The sequence below is a fragment of the Elgaria multicarinata genome, chromosome 10, assembly GCF_023053635.1.
Source record: "Elgaria multicarinata webbii isolate HBS135686 ecotype San Diego chromosome 10, rElgMul1.1.pri, whole genome shotgun sequence".
NCBI classification, from domain to species: domain Eukaryota; kingdom Metazoa; phylum Chordata; class Lepidosauria; order Squamata; family Anguidae; genus Elgaria; species Elgaria multicarinata.
In genome coordinates this window covers 26,124,023-26,143,843 of record NC_086180.1, presented here as the reverse complement: position 1 = coordinate 26,143,843, position 19,821 = coordinate 26,124,023, and the positions used below count along the sequence as shown (strand labels likewise).

At 38.9% G+C, this 19,821-nt stretch overlaps 1 protein-coding gene across 5 annotated transcripts in view; it reads left to right on the top strand.

The window, feature by feature from the left end:
- PPP3CA (protein phosphatase 3 catalytic subunit alpha) overlaps positions 1-19,821 on the top strand; it is a 220,025-nt gene that overhangs the window by 110,531 nt on the left and 89,673 nt on the right. For all 5 annotated transcript variants that reach the window (XM_063135935.1, XM_063135933.1, XM_063135932.1 and 2 more), the window contains exon 3: positions 15,384-15,508. In XM_063135935.1, the coding sequence (XP_062992005.1) occupies positions 15,384-15,508 (125 nt within the window). The remainder of the gene's footprint in view (positions 1-15,383; positions 15,509-19,821) is intronic.

The following is a 19,821-nucleotide window of genomic DNA, read 5'->3' as shown; positions in this document are numbered from 1 at the left end:
CCCAGAGATACAACACTACTACAAGAATTAAATTACTGCATAATTGCAACACTTTGAGCAGCAAGGGCTGCTTTGGAAGGTCATGGTAAGCTGGAAAGCTGGAAGCTAATCTGAATGCTTTAGTTACAATTAGCTCATAAAATTTGACACTTGTTGATAATCCCTCTGTGTTCTGAAATGATTCGTTCAAAATCTGGAGGGGGGGGAACTTCAAATTTGTTTTTTTTTTTAGAAAAAAATATGCAAAGAGCTTTAATATTGTGAGATATGAAAAAGTCCAATACTTTTGGACCCCTTTTGGTAATTGCATTTTCCATATCTTCTGTAAGTGTGTGGCCTATACAACAAAGAAGGTGGGGTTTTCATGGCTATGCCAAGAATTTGTTATTGATATGATGTTCTCTTTGTACATAGTTTGCCTACTTATGTCTTAGAGGTTTTAAAGCAGTGACTTATGAGTTTTCTGTACTCTGCTTGGAATATCCTGTTTCCAAGAAAGCCCTAGAATATCCTTTTTGTTGTTGTTGGTTTTTTAAAAAAACATTTATGTATTTACAACAGGGACTGTTCTCTGTACATATCTCTTGACCCGATGTTTGAAGCAGGGTGGATGGAGGGTGGAATACCAGATTCTTTCATCAGAATGTTTACGGCAGTCCTATACACTGCAGACAGCGCATGCTGCACGAAGTGGAGGACTAAGACAGTGCTGAAAGGAGCAGCTGCTCTTCCTAAATGCCAGTCAAGTCCTGTTTGGATGGTGCATGCTGCCCCTATGGGAATAGTGTCTGCGGCCAAGTCTTTTTCTCCATGCTGAGAGAGGCATGGAGAAAGGCATGGGCGGGTGGTGGGTGATGACATCAGTAGGCATGGCTATGCCCACTCTTATCATCTGGCCCACAGAGAGTCTGTGCAGGAGGCAATGTGGACCTCCACCCAAACAGTGTTTTGCATCCCTGCTAACAGTTTCTCATTTTCTTCTGTTAAAAATTGATGTACCCATAATGACTTAAACCACTTGCATCACACCACAGTGTTTTAAGTGTGTGTGGAGAGAGGATGTATGCCTGCTTCTCCACTACCTGCCCTAGCAACAGATGAATTCATGAACTGAGTGTGAAAAAGAGATTAAACTGAAAAAGGAATAGGTCTTGAAAGACATGTACATACCTTGACTCCTGTATTGTATTTTTATGAGAATATTGAGAATAGGGTGCAGTCTGCTTTTCCCCACTGTACTCATGTTCGTCATTTAGAGAGTGATTGTTTCCTCTCATTAGAGTACAGTAAAGCTCTGAGATATCTTCACAAAACTGAATTGAATATACTTATTGATGGGAAAAGTAATGTACTCCAGCACACAGAACAGGTGTGAATGAATCAGAAGCAAGGTATGCATTCCTGAGTAATCCTACACTGCTTGCTTTCATTGAAGTAAATACAACCTAGGATGTAGGCCTTCGAAGGTGACATATTTTTTTAAGAGCCTTCACATCATTTAGCCTTTGTACTATGTTATAATTATCCATGTCATGGTGGACCCAGAGTTGTATCCAGACATAGTCATGCTTCAAGCAGACCCCCTAACATCAGTGGGGTAAGTAAGTCTGTACTAAAGTCCCATTGATCCCAGTGGGTCTACCCTAAACACAACTGAGGCTGGACCTAACCCCATAATCTTTTTTTTCCTCCTGTACCTGTCGGCTTCTAGAAGAGACCCATCGTTTGCAAAGCCAGACCCTTTGTAGTAGCTTTTAATATGCTTTACAAAATACCATATCCAGACAGATAGCCATCTTAGTCTGTTGCAGCAAGAATGACAAATAGTCTCGTGGCCCTTAGAGACTAACACAATTTATTATGGCATAAACTTTTGTGGGCCCAGTTCATCAGACAATGATGTAGAAACTACCGAGTGGCCATTCACAAAACCATTGTTGGGTGATAACACAGACATCCTTACATAGTGGGCTGATTGCTGTGAGCAGCAAAACCAGAAACTTCCACCCCACCCCCACCCCAATGCGCTGTCTGCCTGTTGTGCAATCAATGTGTAACATCTCTGAGATGATCTTGCCATGTGTGCACTGTGAAAAGGTCAAATTACGTTATGTGGAGCAGAAGAAGCAGAGACATCTTGTCCGTTGCCAGCCATCTAGTGAAATAGCTGTTCTATTAATTGAAAAACTCTCTTGATGTCCAGAAAACAAAGCTCTAAATCCTCTGTCCATTCAGTAGTTGAGAACATTTCAAGCATTCACGCTGACGGATTATCGTTGGAACAGAGGGCTTCATAGAAGCATGTCTGAAATGAGCCTGTTTAGTTGCCGTGAAATCCTGTCTTGGGTGCCGCTTCACATGCTTGTCGATGTAAAATCATCATCTGTGCTGCTTGCTAAATGCCTGCTTCCTTACATAAGCAGCATTTATTGGTGTTTAGTTTCTTCTGCTTCCCTCTTTGCGAACCTATGATGACTCTCCTTGTTTCTATCTTTTCTCTTACTTTACTTCATAAAAGCAAATTTGATTTATTTATTTGAAACCCTGCTTAAAAACAACAACGCTGATTTCCCTAACTGGCTCTTCTAAACTTGCTCAGAATAAAGGTCACTCCACTTCTGAAATCTCTTCATTGGCTTCCAATTCACTCCAGGATCCAATATAAACTTCTCCTGTTGACCTTCAAAGCTTTTCACGGTCTAGCTCCTGCCTATCTCTCCTCTCTCATCTCACACTATCGCCCCGCTCGTGCTCTCCGCTCCTCTGATGCCATGCTTCTCGCCTGCCCAAGGACCTCTACTTCCCTTACTCGGCTTCGTCCTTTTTCTTCTGCTGCCCCTTACGCCTGGAACGCTCTTCCAGAACACTTGAGAACTACAAACTCAATCACAGCTTTTAAAACTCAGCTAAAAACTTTTCTGTTCCCTATAGCTTTTAAATATTGAGTTTGTTCTGACTCTATACTGTTTAGCTTCACCCTACCCAGTGCCTGTTTACACTTCCCTGTGCCTGTTTGCATTCTCTTTCCCTCCTTATTGTTTACTACAACTTTATTAGATTGTAAGCCTATGCGGCAGGGTCTTGCTATTTACTGTGTAATCTGTACAGCACCATGTACATTGATGGTGCTATATAAATAATAATAATAATAATAATAATAATAATAATAATAATAATAGATGATTAGGTACCGTACAACTCTTGATTACTCTGTCTTCATTCTGTACTGGTACAGGCATGACTGCACTTAATGACTGCAAGGTCAAGTGATGACTTGCATGTGTGAATGAGCCCTAACATCATAGATCTAACACCACAGATGGAATGTTTACATCACCCAATGGCACCTCAAGCACAATGCTTACTAGTGGAATCTGCCAGGAATGAAGTAACATACATGCATGTATGAAGCAGACCATAATGTGAAACTGTGGCAGTTGCTGGTTGCTGGCAGGCTTTGTTCCTAGGAGCATTTGTCTCCCTGGCAGGGAGGTGTGTGAGTCCTTTCCTCATTTCCCTTTTTTTTTTTTTTTTTGCCCTGCTCTCCCATGAAGCAGTATAATATGAGCTAGTGGGATATTGGGTTCGTATTGGTAGTAATGGCCACCATCTTGTACAGCTTTAAAGGGAGATTAGACAAATTCTTGGAGGATAAGGACAATAGCTCTCTTACAGAGTTCTAGTCATGGCTGCTAGTCATGATCACTATATATCAGTTCTAGTATCAAAGGCAATATGCCTCTTTATGCTAGTTGCTGGGAATGCCAGTGGCAGGATACTTTTGTCCAATTTTTGCTTCCCATGGGCATCTGGTTGGCTACCATGGGAACAGAACACTGGACTAAACCAGGGGTAGGCAACCTTTTTCTATTGAGGGCCACAATCCCTTGTGGATAATGTGCTGAGGTGCTTTTTGCCACCATGGCCATAGCCAGCAGTAGGCAGGGCCAGAACCAAAAGCTTAGTAGATATAGAAATAAGCAAATTGGGCTTCTCAACTCTTTTGGCCCATGTAGCATAGATGAATTTTCAAATGGCTTGACGATTGAGTGCAGTATGAATCCAACACATGGAGCATAGTGAAAAAAAGCTCAAACACTATAACACCATTTAGGAATATCAAGTATGTTACCAGATAGCAAGATCCATGGTTGGAGAATGTCCATCTGTCTGTCTACTAAGATTCTTGCAATTCCATTACTGGTAAATAAAGGATCACATCTCAGCAGCAAGAATCAGCATTTGATTATCAAGCCAATGAACCTCTGTAAAAAAAAAAAAGATCTTACTAACTGTGTGAATTTTGCATATATAAATTTAAATATATTTCCTATCCTTCCTCAAAAACATGGATTGCTAAGATAGTATAAAATATATATGTTATGTACGAGAGCCAGTGTGTAAACTGCCTAGAGAGCTTAGGCTATGAGCGGTATATAAAATAAATAAATAGTGCTTAGAGTACTGGACTAGGACTTGTGAGATCTGGGTTCTGGGTTCTAACTAACTCTCAGGCTAACCTACCTGGCAAGATTGTTGTGAGTATAAAATGGCGGTGAGGAGAATCATATAAGCCACTTTGGGTTCCTTGCAAGAGGAAAAAAGGTGGGATAGAAATGCAACAACAACAATTTGTAGGCAGTATCCAGCACTGCTTCTCCACTTATGCAAACCAAATAACCCCACAAGCATCCAGCAAGAAGTAGTCATAACCACATTAGTACCATGCTCCATCCAACACTTAAGCACTCTTACATCCATCCAATTTAAATGAGTGGGATTAAACACTTACCCATCTAACTGTCCTGCCAGAATAAATTGGCCATAGTTGCTTAACTTTTTGCTGGAATATGCCTCAAGATACTGCCTTTTAAAAAAAAGGTTAAAAATATTCTGCAATTGTCTAGCTGTAGATAAGCATCTTTGAATTTACCATCTGTTACTATGGATGTGGTTCTTCAATACCTAACATTTGCACCAATTCAGAACTTAGTATTGTTTTAGGGTAAAATCCTGTGGTTGTTATTCAGCATCTGAGGGGCCATAGGATGCAGCAGAACTCTTCCTCTGAGGCTGGAAGAGTTGACCTTCTCCATTTCCATACCACAAGCCTATCCCAGCAACTGCAGAACTTCCAAGGTTGGTACTCCAATCTCAGGCAAGGGGGAAACAGATCTGTCGGGGACAATCCAGAAGATGGGGAGAGGCTATGGAACTACTGGATCAAAAGGCTTCTCAGCACCTGGGCAGAGAGGCTGTTCACACAACATGCTAACCCACAGTGGTTGATGGTGGGTAGCTTTGAACCATGGGTTGTTTGTTGAATGATGGATTATCGTGTTGTCTGAACACACCAGGATGACTTGTTTAAAATGCATTCTGGCCACCTTGAGAACTCATGGTTTGTTTTTGGGTTGTTCAGGGTGCTTAAGAAGCCACCCTGGCTGCACTCAGACAACATCCCATCCTGCTGACAATGTGCTGCATTCAGACAACACGCTAACCCACAGTTCAGTAAACAACCCACGCTTCAAAATAACCCACAATCAACCACTGAGTGTGGGTTAGCATGTTGTGGGGTTAGAAGCCCATCTGATGAAAATTACTGCAAAGGAGGGTAGAGAGGCAAAAATAGATTCTGTTGGTTGTCTCACCCTGCCAGCTGCCGCCAAGTAGAGCACAGGATGGACGGAAGGCTGCCACATCAAAACGCTTCATCATTTGGATGTCTAGTAAATAGGATTGCTCTCTTCTGACTAAACAAGGAAAGCCAAGGAAACTTACAATATAAAGAATAATCCATCAAAAACATGTAAACCCAACATAATAAAATATAAGCACTTTTCAACTACACTAGCATTGAATACAAAAAATAATAATAAAGCAGAACAGATTGCTTCACAGAGCAGCAGCAGATTGAAATCATGTAAACTAATTCACTGTCCACTTCTTTTTGAAATGGCCAGGAATAGGGAAGCCTTAGCCATCTTCCTAAAAACCATAAGTAAACAAGAAGAGCAGGTTGCCCTAAAGAAAACACTTCACTGCTAAATACACCTTGGTCGCAGTACTCAGTAGGACTTTCAATGGCTGGAATACCGGGAACAGAGCCCCATTTTGATGACACATGGGAAGGATGAAAAGTGTGTTTTTGTTAACCAAGATGTGTTTGAGGTGTATTTGCAGGCTCTTCTGTTTAAAAATAACATGAAGTGAACGCTATATGTTGAAGATATTCTTATGCTCAATGTTAACAGTCACTTAAACAATGGCAGCAAACTTTAAAATGGATTCCAGAGTTTCCTAATCAGTAGTCCTCTGTTAATCTTGTGATGCTATAATTGTTGGAGGATAACCTGGAGTGTAACACAGCAATTGACTTCATGATTGTTTACACTAAGTTTAGGAAAAGGTTTTCTGCAATATTCAGTGTATTGAAGATTCTTGTTTAGAGACTGTGTCTTTATAGGCCCACTGAGTATATATTCTCATACAAATAGCATTCCTGGTCATTTCACATTTAATTTTTGCTGTGTTTTTTGAAAAGATTTATGGGCTTATTGGCACATTTGCATAAGTAGGGTCCGATGGCCGTAGGAGGACATCTAGTTATGCCATTCTCTGTTGCCCACTTGTTTAGTCCCAGGATGCTCTGAGAAGACTTCATTGGAAGATTCATGCTAAACTCTTAACAATTCCCTTAAGAAATGCATTATTGGTTTTGGAAAAAATTAAAGATCAGTGTTAACCCTGGAGGTCAGGTTCTAATCCTTATGTCTGCTCCTACAATAAACCTCCAGGGCAGAAGTCGACCCTGTTCTGACAACACGCTAAGCCACAGTGGTTAAGCATTTTGAGCTAAACATTACAGCTTAGAGTGTCACGCGAACCATGATTTAGTGTGTCATGTGAACCATTCCAAACTATGCTGGCTACATAACCACAGTTTAAAAACGTTCACTAACCATTTGCTGCAAAAGGGTTAGTGGCCTAACCATGGTTTAGCGTGTTGTCTCAACAGGCCCATCATTAATCAGATCTTTCTTTCAGTGTCCTATCTGTAAAATGGGGCTGCTTTAGTTTTTTTCCTCTCAATAATATGCTAGCACCTTATTGAATGAGTTGACAAACACATGTCTACCATGAACAATTCAGAAGTTGGTATTTTAAACAGAAAAAATAGGTTCCGATTGTACATTCTCCCTCTCCTTATTCATTGTTGACTGCTTGTGATACACATGAAGCTGCAAATGTCTTTGATAAAGATATTAGGCATGCTTCATAGAATACCAAGATGCTCTCTAAGCAGACTAGCCTTTCTTTATTTTTAGCAATTCTCTCTCTAGCAGGGAGGTGTTGTATCAAAAAATGCACTAAGGCTTAAACATCACTTTTGACAACAAGATAGTACTGGCAATTATTATTTTTTAGTTTTGACAGTACATTGTCTTGTGGGGATGTATATAGATGTGTTTTTTTGAATCTGTCAGATGTTGCCCAGCACCAGAAATAAGAAATGTATTCTGTATCTGATGGTTTTCTTCACTGTTTTTAAGCATTCTCTGAGTTGGTGACATAGGCCTAATCTACACCAAGCAGGATATTGCACTATGAAAGCAGTATGTAAAAGGCAGGAGCCACACCAAGCAGGTTATAGCGGTATGAAAGCGGTATATGGTATGTGTCAGTGGGCCCCAACAGTGCACTTCAATACCACTATAAAGCAGTAGTGTGGCTCCTGCCTCTTATATACCGCTTTTATAGTGAAATATCCTGCTTGGTGTAGATTAGGCCACCATATTCATTCCGCTTTCATAGTGTTATATCCTGCTTGGTGTGGCTCCTGCCTTTTATACAGACAAAATTCAGAAAAAAGCCTTTCAAGAGAGATGTTAAATGGTTTGTGTTATCTCTGCAATGGACTTTTTGGTTCTTCTTGTTCCTGACTGTGAGCTATTTCTTTTCTTTTTCAAATGGGAAAAGTGAGCTTTTGGTGAGCTATTTATTTATTTATTTATATTTAAGTGAACGCCTAAATGCATACTTTCCCCTATTGACTAAAGCATAAAAATGGATATTTCTTTTCCCCAAAGCACCCATTTTTCTAGTAAATTAATTGTTTGAGCATGATCACAAACTTGACAGTATGCTCCCATTTGCATTCAGGGTTCTGACTAGAGGAAATTCTTAACTGAAACTAAGTTCTCATGCATATGTAGGAAAGGGTACTGCGAACTCAGAAGCTGTTCCTTGTTTTATACCTATAATTGTTCCATTCTGTGTAGCAATTGTTCTACTGAGGGCTTTTGATCTGAGAGATAAACTGAGGATAGGAAACATCCTTTTGTTTCCATGGCAACCCACATTGACAATTTAGTGCGTGAGCTCCGTCAAGGCCTACAGAATGTACTCTCCTCTACACAGCCACACATACACTTGCATGCGCACACACCAATACAAAATCTGGCATGCTTGCAGGATGAGGAAATGGTGACTGTTTGCACAATATGTGGTTCTAGAGCCATGTGTACACGTACGTTTCAGCCAACCGTCAAGGAACCTATTTTTGCAGCTAAATGGGACAAGGTCTTGCTAGTTTAATCTTAAGTCATTTGGCTAACCAATGTTTTGCAAAATAAAATTTTAAGCAACTCAATGTTCTTATATTGGCTGTAGTTTAAGGCTGTAGTTGTATCAATTGCACCCATATGGTCAGAAGCCAGTGCAGGGCGGGAGAAGAGGCGGAGGTGATCTTCACCTGTAGATTTTGCTAGACAAGCTTCTTAGCTTGTTCGCGATGGCACTCAGAGGAGGAGGGAAGAAGGCTGGAAGAGGCTCAAGGTAACGTATTTTAGCTTCTTCTGTCTCCTCCCCTCCCTGCCCACCGGAAGGCCCCCTTGGAGGCTCTTTCCATGCCAGCTGTGGTGGGGGGTGGGAATCTCCAGCCTCAGAGGGGGAAACCCCCACTTTCGTATGGCCTCTGAGACAATGTGCCCCAAGTGAAGTTGGAAACTATCATTGCTTAATACAGTGGAAATAATTACAAATATATAAACTGTCGCATTCTGTAAGCCACTTGGCTGGCACAAAATGTATTATGTTAAAGAGATTTGGAGTGGTGTAGTGAGACAGGCATGTGTAAAAAAGGTTTTTTATGGTACCAGAATGCAAGATGGTTTGTAAACAAATGCAATAAGTATAGTGTAGCAACTCACTTCAGATAACAAGGGAATATCCGTGAGGGCCATGATGGGTCTTAGAAATTTCCTTTCTTATATTTGCTTAATTAGAGACTAGATTCAGACAAGGCTTGTCGAACAGCAAAAATAACCCTCTTAAGTCCACTCTGCAGTTATTATTATTTTTATATGGACATCATATAATAATGTCATGTAACTAAAGACTTATCTGAACATGTCTATTCATGAAGATTAAAGGGTACGTTCGGCCTTTTCTCACCCATAAGCTACTGGGCCAATGGAGGTTTGCAACATAATAGCTAAAAAGCGTTCGCTGTAAGTCAAACGGAGAAGAGCTCTCCTCTAAAAGCCCTTGGGCTCTATTTTGCAGCTTTCAAGATAAAATATTTAATAAGTATCTGTGGGCGGCAAAGCAAGCTTTCATCTCAAAACCCAATAAATAATATTGCATCCATTTGCAGCCATTGAAGAAATCAGATCATGAAAAGATAACTGCATTCAGATGCCTTCCCACTGTGCAGATTCCCCCCTCTTTTTCTCAAAATGTATTTTCTGTCATAATAAAGTTCTACTATATATGCATTTTGGTTGCATTAACGGAGAGGTAAGCTGGTAAAATGGATCTAATGCCTTTTATTAAGGTCAATTGTGTAGAGCAGCCAAATCACAATCTTGGTAAGACAAGTTACGGAAATTGCTTTTGATAAAAAGAAGAAGTTAGAACGTATTTTTATTTGATCCCAAAGAGTTATTTTAATTAACATTAATTAAGTTGCCTAATTATATTTTATTAGAATGATAGAGATTTGATTGTAAATGGGACATACTATATGGTTTACTTGGAGTTCTATACTAATTGTGTATTTAGTAAATTTAGTTTATTTAATCTTGGATTCTATTATTGAATAAACAGTTGTTTTGTCAGTGAGGAAAAGATAGAAACTTATTCTTGATTTAGGCAGCAACCCTAATCTGTGTTTTTGTAATGCAGATCAGCAAAGAAGTTAAGATGGGTACAAGTGATTTTTCTAATACCAGAATAACCAAAAAAACCACACCCCAAACCCTCAGTTTTGATATTGATTGTCTGCCTGGAAACAGATTGGCAGTCAGTGCAGTTGATATAAGACTGGTGTAATAATGGTCAACGAAACACTCACAGAAAGCAATCTGGTTGCTAGATTTTGCATTTGCTGAAATATCCAAACATTCTTCAAGGGCAGCTCCATATAGAGGATGCCGCAATAATCTGAACAGGAAGTGATTAAGGCATGGAACACTGTGGCAACTGACACACAGGAGTCTATTGAGCAAATGCGCTCCTGGCCACTCCACCTACCTGACCCACAAAGAGCAATGCTTGGTCTAGAAGAACCCCAAACTGTACACCTGATTGTTCACTGTGAGTGCCAGAACCCCTTGCGAAACTGTTTGTACTCCCAATCCCAAAATACAATTTTTAATGAGCAACAGTATCTCTGTCCTGTCTTTTGAGATCCGCAATATTAAAATAATTTGAGTGAGCATCATGAAAAAAGATGCAGAATACATGGTGCAAAAGTATGTATAACACACATGGAATAAATCTTGTTTTCAAATTTCACTTAAGGAAAAATAGCTTCCAGAACCCTGAAAGTTTGCCTTTCGACTGCATGTTATACACCAAACTTTTCTACATTTGGATTTCGAAAACAATGCAGCAGTCAGACAGCGCACCATTGGTGTATAAATACTAGGGAGAAATGTCACGTGCACCCTTTCTTTTCTTACCAGCAGCAACTTTCACAAGTACCTTACTGCTATATGTGTGTTCCATTTTCACTTTCTGTAAAGTAGCTGCAGACTAAATGCATGGACATTTCAGAATAATTTCTTAGGGAATAATGGCAACTGTACCTTCCTCAAGGCCTATAACTATGCAGTCAGCCTGTGCACAATCCAAAAACGTGTAAAAAGCTATAGTCTTCATGGGAGAACTCACATTTTGAGGACAACAATTGTTGCTAGACCCAAATAATCTGTTAACAGAAGTGGGATGGTGTGCATTCAGTTGATGTACATCTAACTATCATGTTTCTTGAGATTATCATTTGAATTAAAAAGTTCCATATTTTCATAAAGTTGAGCCCTCTTCCCCAACTCACAAGCTGAAACGACAAAATCATATTTTGTAAACATTTGTCAGGGATTATTTAAACTTTTCTCAAGCCGCTTATTTTATGCATATCTCTTTACAGCCTGTCAGAATAATTCGTGCGGGGGTGGGGGGGGAATCAGCTAACATGAATATGTAAGCTGGATAGATTTCTTTTTGTTTTTAAACCATGACACTTGTTTGCCTTAGTTGGCTCATGTCTTCCTTATTGGCACAGAATATCTTTTTGAAGTTACTTAAATGGGTTTTTTAAGATGCTTCTTCACCTTAGTAGAGTGTGCATGGCAGCTTTTTGTATTCAGTGACTGAAGAAAATAGATAAAAGCATGTTTTATTATAATGATTGTTAGGTAGCTAATAGGAGTACCAAGAAGAAAATAACTTACATCAGAAATCCATACACCTAAGGTGTTCTGTATAACTTAGTATATCAAATTCATATAATATCTGCCAGGTTTTGCTTAGTGGAGGAATATTTCCTGAGAAAAGTATGTGACTTATAAGTTGTTTAAATTATTCTATGGCTATCACTAGACTATGTATCTCCAGAGAGTGGGCCAATGAGTTTGGAAAGTGGCTACAAACTAAATTTGTCCAGTGAACTGTGTTAGATTTGAAGCACATGCTCCATTTGCCCTCAGTGACATCTGCACTTAGCCAAATCTGATTGGCTTTGCATTTTTATGACATGAGGTTCAGTGCATGATCCGTGATTGGCTAGCCTAGCAAAAATTGTGTCAAAGCAGCTGCAAAATCTGTTCTGTTTCAACTGGTATTTTTTGGTGTTTGCTTTTAAATTTGGATTGCTGTTCTAGGTGACTTTGTAATCCCCCCCCCCTTGTACATTGACTGAATATGTTCATTTTGTTTTCTGTCGATTATAATAAGGGTTATTAGTACCGGCCCTTGGTGTCAGAGGAATAAAATAGGAATAAATATTTTATGTACATTTTCCATTTTGTAGTGCTCAAGTCAGTTGCTAGATGTAGAGGAATAGAAAAATAAACACAGAATAAATTACTCATATCAGTAATAACATTGGTTTTGCATAACAACCAGTGTGAGCAAGAGCTGTTGGAATAGCCCTGTTCCTTTAGTTGCTTCATTGATTTCCTGTAGCTGTCAAGCACGGATGTCCTAATGATTAGAGGAGGAGAAAGGAGGTTAGATTGTTAGATAGCAAGTCAAGATAATATGACACCATGCTGTGAAAAAAGACAATGAAATATGAGTAATATTTGTATTGTATAATGTGATAAATTTCAGTGCCACCTCATTAATAGCACTTGTGCTATGCTGTAATTTTCTTTCTCAATGAATAAGTGGCTTTTTTCTTCTTCTGATCCCTAATTTTGAGATGTTTATCACTTAGTTGATCATGGTATTAGTAAATAAAGGAGTGAAAAACCTGAGGGGAATTCATTATCTATTTGTTGGCTGCAAGCTCATGTTCAACACTTCTATAAACAAACATTTGTTCCGTGCTCATAAAATTGAAATTAAAATATGGAATGATAAGACTTTAATAGTAATTCAAGAAAGGAATAATTATCACACCCACAGGTTTTCAGACAATGGCATTAAGAGCTGAGTTGAACCTTCATATATTCATGAAACCCTGGAGAGCAAGTTTTGTGTCCATTGATATTATACACAATATCAACACATTACTCTGTGCATGATATTCATTGAGTTGTTGCATTTGTTTAACTTTGCATACATGGCAAAAATCTGTCATCCCGATTACTCGGAAAGTGAAGTATGGTAAAAGCAGATGAAATTGTTCATTTGCAAAAGAGAGAAAGAAACCATTGAATTTCTTGTTATTATAAGGTTACTCCAGCCATTTCTTGTTGTATTTTTTAACATATGTATTGGTTCTGTTTAGTGTTCCTTGGTGAGCTTCAGTGTATTTTTTAGTATACTTTTATGTAACTAAAAGTGACCTGGTCAAATATTTAGCATTTTTTTCCTGAATTAAATACAGATTTTGCAATAACAGGAAGGTATTTGCATGTGGTATCAGTATCATTCTGTATTATGATTTTAAGTTGCTTTAGCCAATGTACAGTGCAATGAAAGAAATCTACATAAATTTCATCTTATTTCTGCATATGTTTGCTACGTTTATATTCCACTTTTCTTCCATGATCAAATTCAACTCAGTATACAACAAGCAGTCTTTCCTTTGGGCACGGATGTATGACCCAAACCTGCTTAACTTCAGCCAAGGTTGCTCTGTCATGTGCTTTCAAACTGTATCCTCCTGCAACCAGGCAGTCATTCTTCTGAACTGACTTCCATGCTGCGTCATTTGAATTCCATCCACATTGTTACAACACCTGGTGTAATTGTTTCCCAGTTCTGCATGCTTCATACTGTGAAAGGCTATCCTGTTTCAACAGGTAATGGGATTTGGAAATATCTGCTACCAACTTATTCTTGTCATTCATTTATCTCTAACAATGTCCCCCAACTATCCCATAAATACTGTCTTCCCTGTTGAATTAGGCTCTTACTGGATTCGAAACCAAATTGCTGATACATCAATAGTAGCCCCATTGTACAAATGAAAAGTTACCAATGTGAACACTACATCATCAGTCTCCTCCAACCTTTCTCTGTCTGTAGCAGTGTACTATGAAGCATAAAATGTCTTCCAGAGTGTTGATGAGAGAGGGTAATTCAATGAAACTGTCTGCTTGAGGCAGACGATTTTGTAAAATATTTTATTTTATTTTATTTTATTTATTACATTTTTATACCGCCCAATAGCCGAAGCTCTCTGGGCGGTTGATATAATTTATTTATATCATTTGATATCATTTGATATAATTATATATTTGATATAATTTATTTATTACATTTTTATACCGCCCAATAGCCGAAGCTCTCTGGGCGGTTCACAGAGTCATTGCTGCCCTTGACATACATGGGCCCTTTCTACACCTAAGGATTATCCCAGGAAAATGGGGGGATCATCCCTGCCTGCTCCCAGGATCCATTGTGTGTCATTTGCATGCACAGGGATGATCCCAGGATGATCCTGGGGGAAAAGGCAGGTGTAGAAACAGACATGCACCTCCTCCCCCCCCCCTTTGTTGTCTCTGGTTGATTGAAGTTCTGCAAAACATTTTGACCAGAGATTAATGCAGACAGAAAAAAAGAATGTGCACACTAAGTGGAATTGTTGGTCTAATAAAATCTATTAACATTAGTCTCCAACCTAATCATAAATCAGTGGCAGAGTGCATGTGTTATCCTATATTTCATGGCTAGGGACAAAACCAGTTAAAAAATAACTGGTGTAGCAGGCTGAGACCTCTGCTTGAGATCGTGAAAAGCTGCTGCCCATCAATGTAGACAGCACTATGATACACAAGTAATGGAAAGCAGTAGTTATTAAGTAGTACTATATAAAGTGCCAAAAAGGCACACAACTACTCCAAACACCAATAAAAGGTGATAATTATCAAATAACCCATTTATTTACAATTTATAAAACCAACTGATGTGTCTCAAAGTGGTTAACCATCACAATGTTGGGTACTATAACAACCAATCATATATATCATATATGCAAGAATACAAATCTAATACAATCCAACAATATTACAAACTTTCATAACATTTAGCACCTGAGACAATGCCATCAATAATATAAGTACAGAAATAGGGTTTCTTCTCTTTTTCTGTTCTTGCCTGCGTTGTCAATACATTGAATGACAGGAATTTGCAATTAAACTTCCTGTTTACGCTGTTCCAGCTTCTTCGGACTCAACGCCATATCAGGTAATACCCTCATTAGAGCTGCTTCTGTCTTGGGGAAACAATCCCTCCAGTAAAACTCAGCTTCATTTGTTTGTTCTAGTCTTTAACAGACAGCAGGTCGCCTTTTACTGGTGTTTGGAGTAGTTGCGTGTCTTTTTGACAGCACTATGATAGACAGGTTCTCAATGAGCCCTAGGGTTGAGTACATAATGTACAAAATAAATTTCTCTTTCCACCTCTCTCTCTTTCTCTTTCAGTTTGTGGCGACATTCATGGACAATTCTTTGACTTGATGAAGCTCTTTGAAGTGGGAGGTTCTCCTGCCAACACACGGTACCTTTTTCTTGGGGACTACGTTGACAGAGGGTACTTCAGTATTGAAGTAAGTTTTGTTCGTCACAATGGCTTTGAAATTAGTTTACCGTGCCAATTTTTCTTTCAGTATGCTATTTTTGTGACTGCATGACTGCATCTTTTACTGCTTTCACTGAAGCAAATATGGTACAGAAAACCATTTCACACAAAATGCTGTATTGAATTATTGTAGGGGAAGTGTGGGTCTGTTTTCTGGCCAGATTGTTGCTTACCTTAATTTCATTTGTTAATTTTAAATGGTTAAAACATTATATTTACCAAATTTCAGTCTGCTTGAATTTGCTTTCTCAAATCCTGAGACTGTATGTTAATGTGTGTCTAATATTTGTAGTCCATTATTGCATTATGGCTGGGATAAAAGAATCATAACACTAGTTCCATGCACCCAAGGGACTTTGGGGCAACAGTTTTCAAACAAAAGCCCCTCTATACCACTTGATCATCCATTTTTGAAGCTAAAAGAAACTTCCAAGAGCAGCTTGTAATGAGCCAGGGGCATTCGGTTCAAAAGAAAAAATAACAAATTCTACTGGGTATGCCCAAATCCTTGGGTTGCACCTAAATTAGTTTTTTGGGTCTCGGGAATTGAAAGGGGAGAAGAACTAATATATAATGTTAGGTAACCTGTCGAAGAATTATTCCCCCCAGTACAAGAGTATGACTTTATTTTATTTATTCATTTATTTAAAATATTTATATACCTTTCCCCATCCAAGGATTTCAGAGCGGTGAACAAATAGAATAAAAGAATAAAAACACATTTAAAAATTACATTTTAAAAGAAACAAAATAAATTATCCACATTCAAATTACCAAATTAATAGTAATCCAAAATTACTTCCTTTATATGAAGCTAAATCGAAAGCTGTGGATTCAGATTATCATTGGAGAACTTTGGCTTCAGAAATTCTCCCTCCTTATGTCTTAATTACTTTGAAGAGTGCAAATTCCCAAAGGGTAGCTATTTTAGTTTCTTGCAGCAAAACTGTGGCATCTTAGACAAACACATTTGCTGTGGCATAAGCTTTTGTTGGCTAGAGCCCTGTTCATCAGACACAGTTGTTGCAAGGGTGGGGGGGAGATCGCTCACACTTTGGAAAGGAACTGTTTTTCAAGGTGAGATTAACAAATAAATATGTGGTGAAAGCATAGGGTGGCCACTTACCCATTACCGAAAGAGAGGAAACGTGTCACCAAAAAAATGAAAGACAAAAGAGGACGCAGATATGCTTATCCTAATCTGCATGTATAGATGCAAATTTAGAAATAACTGCTGTAATTTAAATAGAAATGCAATTCACCTCACCATAGTAGAAATGACTGACCAGGTGACTCAGACACCTGCTTCACCTGCTTTCCAAGGCCCTGTTCATCCTTCTTGGGGTTATTTACCTTTTAACTGGACTTTTAACTCTTCAAATACAGCATGCCTTGAAGCAGAGGACTGTCATCTGACAGCTCTTAAAATAGAGGACTGTCCTCTGTAAAGTGGGTCACATGGCCACCCCAGTGAAAGCAAAACCACCACATTTCATTAACTGCACTTACAAGGTTTGGTCATGAGAGCTCGAAAAACCCATCAATAGAGTACTGTCACTCTCCGCATTTGCAGGCAAGTGCTGAATTTGCATGGCATCACATGCTAGCGATTACAGATTGTACTGACTGAGCCAACTTCGGTCTTGAGTCAAGTCAAAAGAGATCTTGTCAAATTGGTCACTGAACTCCAGTTCACCCACCTCATGGTCCTGTCCACACTCTTAACGTTATTTTGCTTGAGTATGTGCTCCAAGGTAAATATGAAACATCTGTGATGAGAATTTCCTTGGGGAAATTCTCTAAAGTGAGGATAGGTGATTGTAATCCATAATAATTGGAATAGCACATTTGCTCTGTGTAAGCTTAGTCTTCAAGCACGTAGTCATACATTTTGCAGCATGGGCTTAGGCAAGAGATCATAGAAAATGTGGGATAGCAAAATTGTATTGTAATCTGATGTATTAAAAGTTATTAAATGCATGAAATAATCATAATAAAAACAATTTAATGTTTAATATATATTTTAAAAAATCATCTAATTTAGAAGAGGCTCACATCTTACTGAGCTACTGGACTGAATACTGAATGCACACTTTTCTTATTTTTCAAAGAAGAAAATAGATAATCTTTTTTAAAAACCAGAAACGCATAATAAAAGCTGACAGTTCAGGTAAGTATCTTGAATGGTTTCTACAAACCCTTGCTGCAGCTTTGGCAGTTTTCTGAATGCTCAGTAGCAAGATTAATCTTTGGTAGCAAGCTTAATCTTTAGCACCAAGCATGAACTACCATAAGCACCAAACCCACTGAGAGAAGAGAGAAGGTAGAACTCGCCATTGGTTGACATGATTTAGGAAGAGATTAGAAGATTAAAAGAGGTCCTTTTATCCTATCAAGAAACAATAAATTGTCTTTTGAGTGCAAGAAGTTAGACTGAATTCTTTTAAATTGTCACTTCTGGAAAAATAGACAGTAAAATGGCAAACATTATTATGAAATTAAAAATATTTGATCCTTTAAGTCTTCTATAGCATTAATTGTTGCTACTGCTTACAGTTAATTATATGGCTCCTTATTTGTACTGAATGTAGATAATACTGACAATCAGAATAAATGCAGTGTTTATATTAGCCAAGATGTAAATTTATCCATGGGGAAAGAGGAAGAATTGCTGACTAATAAGTCATGTTCTAGTCTTGTTAAAGACCTTTATATCATGATTTTTATTTTCGAATTAATGTCCCTTTTCAGTCTTGAACCCAGTGGTTCCCAGGTCATGCCATATTCCCTGGGGAATTGCTCACTGGTATCCAATCCTATTTAACAATTTTGATAACAGTTTCATCAAAGAAATAAACCTTGCACAATTTAGGGAATTTGCAGCGGTCCACAAAAATGGGATGGATTGCAAAAACCCTTGGGGATTGAAAGGGATTGAAATTGTCTTGACAAAATGGAGAACTGCATTGAATTAAATTCAACAGAGCTAAATGAATAGGGAGGAGAAACTAACAATATGGGATAATAACTAACTAGGCAGTAGATTTGCTTGGAATTGGCAGAATGGTTGATGATAAACTAGAGATCACTGAAAATTAAGATAATGTGGCTAGGCAGCAAATTGGATGAGATTTCAAAGTCAAACTATCTCACATCCAAAAAAGTTAATTGAGGTGAACTTCCATAAAGTTGGAATGGGCTATATATGGTCCTCTAAAGAAAGTAGATCTACAGAGGCCTAATCTACACGAAGCAGGATATTGCACTGTGAAAGTGGTATATAAAAGGCAGGAGCCACACCAAGCAGGATATAGCAGTATGAAAACGGTATACGATATGTGTCAATGGGCCCCAAAAGTTGTCAGTGCACTTCAATACTGCTATAAAGCAGTAGTGTGGCTCCTGCCTTTTATATACCGCTTTCACAGTGCAATATCCTGCTTCGTGTAGATTAGGCATAGTCATTTAGGAAGCAATCCGATCTCCCTTAGACTTTGGCCATGGCTAGACCAGGCCTATATCCCGGGATTGTCCCGGGATCATCCCTTTGCATCCAAATGACACACAGGGGATCCTGGGAGCAGATAGGGATGACCCCTCCATTTGCCTGGGATAATCCTTAGGTCTAGCTAAGGCCAGTGTCATAGACAGGATTCAGGGCCAGGAAACTGCTCTCCCCTCTTTCTTGTAGCTGGCACGGAGAGAACTGCACTGGCTACCTCTTCGCATTTGCAAAACAGAAGGTGGAGCTGGGGAAAAGGAAGCATTCACGGGAGGGGGGTGTGATGAGAAGAGACCGGAGCTGAACCCATATGAGAAATCCTATGGCTGCTCCAGGCTCCTTCCATCCCCAAAGCCTCCGGTAAATGGGTGAAAATGCTTTTCTAGCTTAAATACATAGAGGGAGGCGTAAGGATCTGGAGGCTTACAGGTATCCAGGGCACATCGGATCGTGCTCTTAAACACTTGTCACTTCCGGACTAGACTGCTGTAATGCTCTCTATGTTGGGCTGTCTTTGAAGACAGTCCAGAATCTTCAGCTGGTGCAGAAAGTAGCAGAATGGAAAGTATTCAGCATCATCTATATTGGCTAATTTTTTGCCTCTAAGCTCAATTCAAAATGCTGGTCTTAACTTTAATGCCCTTTAACAATTTGGGACCAAGATATTTGAAGGATTATAAATATCCTTGTGAACCTATCCAGACCCTAATATTAGCCATGCTGTCTGGCCCACTATTAAGAATAATCAGGTTGGCAGTTTCTAGGCACAGGGCCTTCTC